The sequence below is a fragment of the Aotus nancymaae genome, unplaced genomic scaffold (assembly GCF_030222135.1).
Source record: "Aotus nancymaae isolate 86718 unplaced genomic scaffold, 86718_ANA_hifiasm-v0.15.2.pri h1tg000041l, whole genome shotgun sequence".
Classification (NCBI taxonomy): domain Eukaryota; kingdom Metazoa; phylum Chordata; class Mammalia; order Primates; family Aotidae; genus Aotus; species Aotus nancymaae.
This window is the reverse complement of record NW_026988455.1, coordinates 19,569,533-19,581,622: the sequence shown is the minus strand read 5'-3', so window position 1 is coordinate 19,581,622 and position 12,090 is coordinate 19,569,533. Positions and strand designations below refer to the sequence as shown.

The 12,090-nt window shown below is 38.0% G+C and overlaps 1 protein-coding gene across 1 annotated transcript in view; it reads left to right on the top strand.

The window, feature by feature from the left end:
- LOC110568491 (contactin-associated protein-like 3) overlaps positions 1-12,090 on the top strand; it is a 241,642-nt gene that overhangs the window by 143,321 nt on the left and 86,231 nt on the right. The window contains exons 8-9 of the mRNA XM_021671890.2: positions 389-650; positions 5,543-5,686. Coding sequence (XP_021527565.2) covers positions 389-650; positions 5,543-5,686 — 406 coding nt within the window. The remainder of the gene's footprint in view (positions 1-388; positions 651-5,542; positions 5,687-12,090) is intronic.

Below are 12,090 nucleotides of genomic sequence, written 5' to 3'. Positions count from 1 at the left end.
AAAATGTCCTGTTATTTGCTGTATCCTCAGGCCTAGCATGGGGCCTGGAAAATAGCTGGCATAGATTAAATTCCTGTTGAACTAAAATTATGTTGAGACTCCTTTACTAATGCTGAGAAGTAGAGAAATGGAGAATTTCTCTATGTCTCTCTCTCTCTCTCTCACACACACACACAAACACAGAAAGCCACATGGATGTCTGCCCAATTATACTACTACTTATGTTGAAAGAGAAGATAAATGTCATAGATTTCAGTTTTAGCAGGCAGACTAATTTATAAAATCCTGATTGATAAAATGCCTTGTAAGTCTTTGTACAATCTGCCTTTAATTAGATAGAAGCACCACCCCAAGGCTGCTCAACATGCTCTTTTTGTTTTATTTATAGGGAAATGTGTCCTTCTCATGTCCACAGCCACAGACTGTCCCTGTGACTTTTCTGAGCTCCAGGAGTTATCTGGCTCTGCCTGGCAACTCTGGGGAGGACAAAGTGTCTGTCACTTTTCAATTTCGAACATGGAACAGAGCAGGACATTTGCTTTTCAGCAAACTTCGACGTGATTCAGGGAGTTTCGTCCTCTTTCTTAAGGATGGCAAGCTCAAACTGAGTCTCTTTCAGCTGGGACAGTCACCAAGGAATGTCACAGCAGGTAACATGTTTTCCCATAAACCTGACAGATACCCACATGGAAATCATTTGGTAATTAGTTAGTTGAGTGAGGCAGTGAGACACTCGATGCCCCCACTAGAGGAACAGATAGCTGTTTCCTTCTAGAATGTTCCTGTATGGCACACATAGCTGTCACTAAAGTGTTCTTTTGACCAAAATGACTATATATGAGAAATAAGAATACTTATTTCTGCAGACATACATCCCCATATACAAGGAAAATGTGTAATACCTTTAAGCTCTATTTCCTGACAAACATACACCAGCCTCCATCCCAAAGAACTAGGGTCAAGACCTCATGGAACAGACAACACCCAGAGGCATGCTCCTCTCCTGTCCTCACTTCTTTCCCTTCTCCGCCCTGCCTCTCCTCTTAGGGTCTGAGCAGAAATACTCTATACACAGAAGGCAATTGATAACTATCATCTTATAGTGAAGGATGCCAGCAAATACCGAGTTATTCTTTTGTTGATGGCTGATTAGTTTTCTGGGGTAGCCTGGCATCTGGGAAGAATCTCAGCTCCTCCATTTACTGCCCTTCTGAAATGCAAATCACCAAGCTCCTAAGCCTAGCTGTTTTCACTTGTGAAAGGGTAAACCTCAGATCTCCTTTGCACAGAGAACAATAGGAAGGAAGTCTGATTTTATTAGCACAATGCCCACCCCACACACAGGCCCTCTCATCCCCACTCCTCATCAGAACCTGTTTTTGTTAGACAAATGCTTTGACATCTCTGCTAGGTTAGGGGCTCACATCCATGAGGCCAGACTAACAATAGATGGGAACTAATCTCAGGTGCAGTGAGATGTGGACAACTTTGTTAACTACAGAGCTGCTGGATTTTGATGATTGGATTTGCACATGGGAGGAGTGCTGGGTCCTAAATCAATATCGTGCCTATATTGGCATCAGAACCAAACTAGGGCTTAAAAAAAAAAAGATAGCGTAATCTAAGAAAGAAGAAGGCACAGAGGAAGAGACTGACTTCCGCTTGAAACCAGGGGATTATCATACTCAAAAAGAGATTCCTTTTTGCTGTTAGAATCTGTGTCCACATCACACAGGTGTTTTATGGGAGATAAAACAGATATTCAGAGGGGATATATATGTTTTATCTTTTAGAAATGCAAACCTATTTTCCATTTACTCAGAAATAAGATTTTTTCCAAAAGAGGTTAAAATCATGACCCCCGCACAGATACAAAATGAACGTATGTCAGGGATTTTCTTTAACTCATTAACTAATGAGAGAACCAGGGTTAGGGAAACAAAGATAAAATTACCGACCAACAGAGTGAATCAGTTTCACAAGGTAGAAAAGAAACAGTCTTCTTATGAAGTATTAAACCAGACTGTGATGCATATTTCAGGCAATCACGAATGTGATTGCAAAGACAAAGAAATCTCATCTGTTTGTGTAGCCAGGCAGATATGCCCCATCACATACATGTTCTAAAGAAAAAGGACAACTTGTACTCAAGTAAGAGGACTGGACAGTGCTATTTACTACACATAGCCCATCTTAAATTCACCTGGTAATCAGGGAGGCACAATCCCTATGCAAAGGAAAACCAAAGTCCTTCATATCTGTTTGACAAGACGGTAGTTACAAATTGGAGCCAGGCACCTAAGTTAAACTACCACAGAGACAGAGATAAGAGCCCTACCTTTCTTGATGTCTACATTTCAAAGAAATATCTCCAAGGTCCTCAAGAAAAACACTCCTGGAAACAAGAAAGAGGCTAAGTAAGTTTTGTTTTGTTTTTTAAGATTTTAAAGATTTACAAGTTTTCCAAAAGAAATGCCCTAAGAAAAACAGTGAGTGAAAGTGTGTGTCCCTTTTAGCACTAAGAAAGTTTTTGTTTGTTTGTTTTGGTTTATGTTTACCCTTACACCAGTAAGGTCAGTTTAAAGAAGTACCACACATTTAGAGTCAGAAAAGAGATGTCGAGATGAAATTACAAACAGATGCAAACCTAGCAAAACCTGTCAGTATTCACAGGAAAAGGCAAAACCCTTCCCTGTACACACTTTGCATCTCTATGGACAAGCATTATTTGCATTATTATCCATGTTCTGCAAATTAACTTCTGTCACTATGCAGCTGGAAAGTAATCTAGTCAAAGATTATGATTTACAATCCAGTAATATCAGCTAATCTTTCCATTGAAATCCAGTAATCTCTTTTGCCCATTTCAAAGACCGCCTTTAATTTTTTTCCTACAGTAGTTGGTTCAGCTTTACTGCTGATGAGTTGCATATATTCTGGATTCAATGAAGTGCTGAGCAAGCACTTTCTCCAGTTCTGGGTTGCACAATAGCTAGAATTAAATATAATTAAAGTTCTTAAATCTCATCAGGATTTTGCTTTAGCTCATGGCTTTGTGAGCATGATATTTTGCCTCTGCATTTAAAATGTTGTCGTTGTTAACAAGAGATCATCTTCATACTCAAATGTGTTTAAAATAACATCTATGTTGTGGGCAAGTAATTTAATAACTTCTCATTAAAATATTTCTAGATTCTACTGTATCTGATTTTCTTGGGCATCAACTATGGCCAAAGGCCAAATACAACCTAATAGAAAATAAAGAGAAAACAAATTTGGATGATAGACGTGAAAACAATTATACAAAGACCTGCTTTTATTTGTCAAAAGATATTCTTAAAGAGGGCACTTTTTGCAATTATAAAAAGAACATATCAAAGATTTTGTTTAACTCATTAGTTTATGAAGGAATCAGTAAGATGTTACAATAGGTTCAAAGAATCAAAAATATATAAGCGGTAAAGCTGCAATGACTTTGCATATAATGTAAAACTAGCTTATTCCATGGGATGGGGTAGAGGAACCAGGAAGGTCAATTGTATTTCTACCAGCCAAAATTCATTTGCATGTCTATGGACAGTAATAATTTGCCTGCTTTCAATTTTCTACAATTCATTGGGTGGTAAAAGAAATCAAAGAAGGTAAAAGGCATATTGACCTGCAGAATCATATAATCCTTGAGATTGTGTATAGACAATGCCTAGTTTTACATTGAAGACATCCAGAATCTTGGTTGATTTTAAAGTATAATTTATTTCCTTACACATTGTTATTAATTCTGTTTCTGTTTCATATATCACTGAAGGTTAAAAGGGAAAGCTAAAATATTAATGTTAATTTATAATTTTTAAGAAGTACTACATTTGAAATGCTAATAATATACTAAATGCATGTTAGGAAGAAAAATAAGTCAAGCACAGAGTAATTTTAATAATTTACAGGTTTCCTAAGACTATCAACTAAAATGTTAACTTTATAGAAAAATTTCTAGTAATCTAAAGTTTATTATGATATATGTAACTTCTGAAACAGTTTTGATCTTGGTCTAATTTTAAACTTCAATGCAGTGTTAATTTAATAGGCCCAATGAAGCTAATCTTATTTTTAGCCCATTTATTGGCATGTATCTTTGACATATTACCAATTAAAACACAGAATACCTCTAGTTATTTTAAATGCCTTAACATTTAAATTTACCATCAAAGGCAATTCATTATGTTATCAAATTATTTCACAAGATTAATTTCATAATTACTACTAAGAATCATAAAATCATGTGAATGTGAATGTAAATATATAAAAATAGTGTACATATATATAAAGTACACCTCCAGTTCTTTTCTAAGCATCTTACCAAATATTAAATGACCTTTTGTTTTATTTTATTTTATTTTTTGTGACAGAGTCTCACTCTGTCGCCCAGGCTGGAATGCAATGGCATGATCTCAGCTCACTGCAACCTCTGCCCCCTGGATTCAAATGATTCTTATGCCACAGCCTCCCATGTAGCTGGGACTATAAGCATATGCCACCACCCCCAGCTAATTTTTTGTATTTTTAGTAGAGATGGGGTTTCACCATGTTAGCCAGGCTGGTCTCAAATTCCTTATCTCAGGTGATCCGCCCACCTCGGCCCCCAAAGTGCTGGGATTAGGTATCAGTCACTGTGCCAAGCCAATAATAACTTTTAAAAGACAGTATAATTATATCTATAATAATAATATGTCCATTTGGAAACATATGTATACATGTTAAAGATTTTAACTAATTAATGAAGAAACCAGTAAGAAGTTACAAGCAGTTCAGAGGAGAATTCAAAGTACTACACATACAGGCTTATAGGAAATGCCAAAATGAATTACAGACAGATAGGAAATGGTTCAGTAACCAGCTGTGCCCCACCAGGCATGAGTAATTTGCATTTCTATGGATACAACTCATTTTGCATTACTATCAGTTTTCTACAATTTACAGGACTGTAAAATAGCTCAGACAGTGAAAGCAGGGTTTACCTTAATTAATGGGCGCAGTAAGCCAGACGTCTAGCGATCTTCCCCCCGTTTCAAATCCTGCTGCATCCCCTATGTACAATTATTATGTGTCAACTTTTTCTTAAAAAAGCCTTTCACAGTCATTCTCGCCATAATTTTTATCAACTCACTTTCTTGATTCTTGTAAAATATTTTTGTTAGATTCAGTGAAGCAAGTCAGTTTTGCATTTGAAGATTGAAGCAAACTGTTGTTTTTCCCCATTGTACAGGCTTCTAACATATAAATTTGATAATTAAATTATAGTTACTTTAGGCACATTATCAGAATTTATTATAGTGATTATTCAGAAAGAGTAATATTTTCATCCATGTGTTATTGTGATAACAATGAAATTTTTAAATTAAAGATAAGTGGTTAGTTTTTTTATTTCAGTGATACATCAACATGCAAATACTGCTCTTCTCTGACTTATTCAGTGATCTGAATCAAATTGTTTTCAAGTGTTAACAGAGCTCATAGACTTGTCTCTGACTGATGTTATTTCCTCCAGGTGCTGGATTAAACGACGGGCAGTGGCACTCTGTGTCCTTATCTGCTAAGTGGAGCCATGTGAGTATGGTGGTAGACGATGACACAGCTGTTCAACCCCTGGTGGCTGTGCTTATTGATTCAGGTGACACCTATTATTTTGGAGGTAAGAGAAGGCAACTGAATTACATTGGCAGTGGAACCACGTTTATGTTTATTGCTTTGCATCTTGAGTCTCTAGTCAAATTTAAACCAAGTTAATACTAAGAAATAATTTCTCTCTAGCCATGAAATTAATACCTTTGAATTTGTAAAAAACATAAACCCCTTTAATCAATTTTTCTTCCCAATACAAAAATAAGTATCTGCAGAAAGTTTCCTTGCTGTTTAAATAACTTCATATTTTCATTTAACATTAAAAGAAAATATATTTGAGCTACACATAGTAAATAAGAAATAAGTGGGAAACTTTCCAACATCAAATATCATAAACACATCTCTATAGCAGATAAATCCATTTATACTTCTGAGAGTTAGCTTGTAAAAACAAAACAAATCATATTGTCTAAAGTCATTGGCTTACATAAAATATTATATATTTAAGTCTACATCTAAATCTATACTATTGAATCATTATTAGTACACAGATCAGTTTACAGATAGATCGATACATATTTTTTACATGGAGGAATAATAGGAAATATTCTGATTATGAAGTACTTTCAAAGCATTGACAGTAATAAACAAACATTGGTTAATAGGAGAGAAGCATATTAAATCAATCCAGTGTAATCGGTGCTACACTGGTGCAAAGAAATGAATGTTTGCTTCCCCCCAAGATTCATATGTTGAAATCCTAACCCCTAAAGTGATCCTGTCAGGAGGCTTTGGAGGGTAATTAAGTCAGGAGTGTGGAGCCCTCATGAATGGAATTAGTGCCCTTATGAAAGGGCCCAAGAGAACTCCCTTGCCTTTCCTTCCATGTGAGGTAATAAGAAGACTGTGGTCTATGAACCAGACACTTCATCTGCTTTGCCTTGAACTTGGACATTCCGGCATCCAGAACTGAGATAAACAAACATTTGTTGTGTAAGCCACTCAGTTCATAGGATTCTGTTAATAGCAGCCCAAACTGACTGCAAGAACTCATACAGCTAAAGAAATGGAATCAAGTGGATCTTTGGATCTTTTGATTGTAAAGGAAGTTCAGATTTTTTTTTTTTTTTTGAGATGGAGTCTTGCTCTGTTGCCCAGGCTGGAGTACAGTGGTGTGATCTAAGCTTACTGTAAACTCTGCCTCCCAAGTTCAAGTGATTCTCCTACCTCAGCCTCCCGAGTGGCTGAGACCAGGCACGTGCCACCACGACTGGCTAATTTTTTTATATTTTTAGTAGATATGGGGTTTCACCGTGTTAGCCAGGATAGTCTTGATCTCCTGACAACATGTTCCACCTGCCTCGGCCTCCCAAAGTACTGGGATTGCCAAGGATTTTTTTTTATTAAAAGAAGTGCTAGGAATAACAGCAAAACTCTGCTATGTATTCTAGAATGCTCCTGTGAGTCCTAGGCTTGTATATCTGAAAGCCACAGTTAAGAGAAACAATCATGAGAAAACATGTCATATGGGGGCATGGGTACCTGCACATTAAAGCATGCTGTTATCATCCCATATCACCACATATATGATAAGAAAGCTCATTCTCAATAAGAAAATTTTCAACTAGGTAAGAAATTCCATGCTGGACATAGATACAGAAAGCCACTTTTCACTGTACCTAAACACTGAGGTGTTACTGAGGTAACTTAATTACTTGTAATTCTTACTAGAAAGGTAAATATATTCAGACTTTCTCAGTAATAAAAGTTGTGTGTAAGCAGAAATATAGATCTAGTAATAGAAGACTTGTTATATACATGCAGTCCTATACATTCTATTCTACTTCATCCATATTCGTGGTGTTTCACATGGAATATGTACTTTTCCAAATATACAGCCACAGACATTCAAAGACTTCACTGAGCTGTCCTCTGGCACACAGTGTGTATTTAAATTGTTAAAGAAAATTAAAATGACCTGAGGAATCTCTGACCTTGTAAGTGGCATTAACTTTGCTTGATTTGCCAACATAAGCAAACCTTAACTTGGGCTATGTCTTGTAAATGCCTCAAAAAAAAAAAAAGTCAAACTTAAGGCTAACCAATCAGAAGCCACCAATTAACTTCTATAACTAGAGACTTTCCAGCAGGATCAACCAAGTAAGGCAATTGTATAACTACAGCTAGTCAAAAATTTGCTACTCTCTTTACCTCACCTAAGTTGTCCCTTTTTGTTCCCTTGAAAGGGTCCCTGAACCAGTTCCCATTTGAAGCTGCCCCATTCATGAATCACTCTTAGCTCACATAATCTTTTGGGCCTCCATTTACCTTCTATTACTGTACACATTTATATCTCTAGTTGGATGCTTTTTTCCTCTAAGCAGACACAAAGTAAACCTGAAGAGCTTAAGATTTTTAACATTTCAAGAAGCTAATGCCTTGATTTATCTTGAATGGATGATAACATAAGGAGTCCTCAGAAAAATGCAGCTGTGCATGCCAACTTTTACAGAAGAGCAAAGTTAGCTTAAGGAATAATCATCTAAGGTTCTTAGTGATCTGAGAAATTTAATGTGCTGAGGAAGATGCCAAATTAAGGGTTTCCAAGTATGAGTACTAAGATACCTCTTACACCTGCTCTCAGCCATATGTGGTATAGACAATTATCACTAACAAAATTTTTCCAGACCAAGTAGAAAAAAACAGTAAACATAACAGAGATTTTTTTTTTTTTAACTAGGATGGGACTAAACTCTGTCCCTCCTTTAGGATGAGGGCTAAAATGTGTATGACAAAAACAGATAACAGAGTTTGATCCACACTACTTCCTTTTCACAACTTCTAGCCGGATGGACTGGGTCCAGAAAGAAACTACTGAAATAAGCAATAGAAAATATGAAACATTATAGTCTTTTTTTTTTTTGAGACGGAGTTTCGCTCTTGTTACCCAGGCTGGAGTGCAATGGCGCGATCTCAGCTCACCGCAACCTCCGCCTCCTGGGTTCAGGCAATTCTCCTGCCTCAGCCTCCTGAGTAGCTGGGATTACAGGCACGCGCCACCATGTCCAGCTAATTTTTTGTATTTTTAGTAGAGACAGGGTTTCACCATGTTGACCAGGATGGTCTCGATTTCTTGACCTCGTGATCCATCCGCCTCGGTCTCCCAAAGTGCTGGGATTACAGGCGTAAGCCACCGCACCCGGCCCCTATAGTCTTTGGCAATATATATTCATATGCATTCCTATTTCCTTCAGAAAATATGTGATGCTTTTCTTATTTAATTTACTTTAGGTTCAGTGGTACATGTGCAGGTTTGTTACATAGGTAAATTGCATGTAATGGGGGCTTAGTGTACAGATTATTTCATCACCCAGGTAATGAGTACAGTACCCAGTAGATAGTTTGCGATCTTCACCATCCTCCCACCCTCCACCCTTAGGTAGGTTGTGATGCCCTTCGTTGTGTCCATGTGTACTCCATATTAAGCCCCCACTCATAAGTGAGAATACATGGTATTTGGTTTTCTCTTCCTGTGTTAGCTCGCTTTGGATAATGGCCTCCAGTTCCATCCCTGTTGCTACAAAGGAGATTATCTCATCCTTTTTTATGGCTACATAGTATTCCATGGTATATGTACCACATTTTCTTTATGCTACCATTGATGCGTCTTTAGGTTGATTCTTTGTCTTTGCTATTGTGAATGCACATACGTGTATTTTTTTTTTTTTTTGAGACGGAGTTTCACTCTTGTTACCCAGGCTGGAGTGCAATGGCGCGATCTCGGCTCACCGCAACCTCCGCCTCCTGGGTTCAGGCAATTCTCCTGCCTCAGCTTCCTGAGTAGCTGGGATTACAGGCACGCACCACCATGCCCAGCTAATTTTTTGTATTTTTAGTAGAGACGGGGTTTCACCATGTTGACCAGGATGGTCTCGATCTCTTGACCTCGTGATCCGCCCACCTCGGCCTCCCAAAGTGCTGGGATTACAGGCGTGAGCCACCGCACCCGGCCCACATACATGTATCTTTATGGTAGAACGATTATTATTCCTTTAGGTGTGTGCTCAATGGGGATGCTGGGTCGAGTGGTAGCTCTGTTTTAAGTTCTTTGAGAAATCACCAAACTGCTTGCTGCAATGGCTGAACTAATGTATGATCCCCCAGCAGTGTATAAGCACTCCCTTTTCTCCACTGCTTTACCAGCATCTGTTATTTTTTGACTTTAAATAATAGCTATTCTGACTGGTGTGAGATGGCATCTCATTGTGGTTTTGATTTGCGTTTATCTAACGACTGGTGATGCTGAGGATTTTTTCATATGCTTATTGGCCATGTGTATGTCTTCTTTTGAAAAGCATCTGTTCACATCCTTTGCCCATTTCTTAATGAGGTTGTTTTTTGCTTGTTAATTTAAGTTCTTTATAGATTCTAGATATTAGACCTTTGTCAGATGCATAATTTGTGAATATTCTCTTCCATTCTGTAGGTTGTCTGTTTACTCTGTTGATAGTTTCTCTTGCTGTGCAGAAGCCCTTTAGTGTAATGAGGTCCCATTTGTCAACTTTTGGTTTTGTTGCAGTTGCTTTCAGTATCTTCGTCATGAAATCTTTGCCATGTCCTATATCCGGAATGGTATTTCCTGTATTTCCTAGGTTATCTTCAGGGTTTTTATAGTTACAGGCTTTACATTTTTTTTTTCTTTCGAGACAGTGTCTCACTCTGTTGCCCAGGCTGGAGTGCAGTGGCACGATACAGCCTCGACCTCCCTGGCTTAAGAGACTCTCCTGCCTCAGCCTCCTGAGTAGCTGGGACTACTGCCTCGTGCCAACACACTCAACTATTTTTTTTTAATTATTTGTAAAGATGAGGTCTTGCTATGTTGCCCAGGCTTATCTCAAACTCTGAGGCTCAAGCTATCCTCCCACCTCACCCTCCCACAGTGTTGGGATTATAGGAATGAGCCACTGCATCTGACAGGTTTTACATTTTACTCTTTAATCCATCTTGAGTTGATTTTTATATATGGTGTAAGGAAGGGGTCCGGGAAGTGCTTATGGCTAGCCAGTTATCCCAACACCATTTATTGAATAGGGACTCCTTTCCCTATTGCATTTTTTTGCCAACTTTATCGAAGATCAAATGGTTGTAAGTGTGTGGCATGATTTCTGGGCTCTCTATTCTGTTCCATTGGTCTGTGTGTCTGTTTTTGTACCAGTAGTATGCTATTTTGGTTACTATAGCCTTGTAGTAGAGGTTGAAGTTGGGTAACATAATGCCTCCAGATTTGTTCTTTTTGCCTACGATTTCTTTGGCTAGTCAGGCTCTTTTTTGGTTCTATATTAATTTTAAAATAGTTTTTTCTGGTTTTGTGAAGAATGTCATTGGTATTTGATAGGAATAGCATTGAATCTGTAAACTACTTTGGGCAGTATGGCCCAATATGGTTAAAAACCATACTGATTATTCCTAACCATGATTATGGAATGTTTTTCCATTTGTACATCATCTATGATTTCTTGGAACAGTGTTTTGTAATTCTTGTTGTAGAGATCATTCACCTCCCTGGTTAGCTGTATTCCTAGGTATTTTATTCTTTTTGTGGCAATTGTGAATAGGATTGCATTTTTGATTTGGCTCTCAGCTTACATATTGTTGGTATATAGAAAGACTACTAATTTTTGTACATTAATTTTGTATCCTGAAACTTTGCTGAGATTATTAGATCAAGAAGCTTTTGGGCAGAGATGATGGGGTTTTATAGGCATAGAATCATATCATCTGCAAATAGAGACAGTTTGCCCTCCTCTCCTCCTATTTGGATGCCTTTTATTTCTTTCTCTTGCCTGATTGCTCTGGCTAGGACTTCCTGTACTATGTTGGGTAGGAATAATGAGAGAGGGCATCCTTGTCTTGTCCCAGTTTTCAAGGGGAATGCTGCATATTTTTGCCCATTCAGTATGATGCTGGCTGTGGGTCTGCCATAGATGGCTCTTATTATGTTGAAGTATGTTTCTCCAGTGCCTCATTTGTTGAGAGCTTTTAACATGAAGGGATATTGAGAAAATACCTGATGCTTCTCTAGAGACAAGTATATGAAAGCAAACAACATTTCATGAATGAATGAGAAATATTTTACGGCAGCAAGAATGACTCTCCAAGATGCCCTAATCCCTGGAAACTGTGAATATGTTACATGGCATAAGGGATTCTGCAGATGTAATTAAGGTTGCAGACCTTGAGATAGAAGATGATCCTGATGCATGCAGTGGGCTCAATGTAATCACATGAGCACTTAAGAGATTTGACTCTCATTGGAGGCAGAAGAGACACAGAAGAGAGGTATCAGTGAGGGGAAGCCAGAGAAACTAGAAGCAGGAGAATGTCTCTCTCCATCATTGCTGGTTTAGAAAATGAACTGGGCACTATGAAGAGCAAGGCAAGCAGCCTGGCATTGCTGAGAGGCCCCAGCTGAGA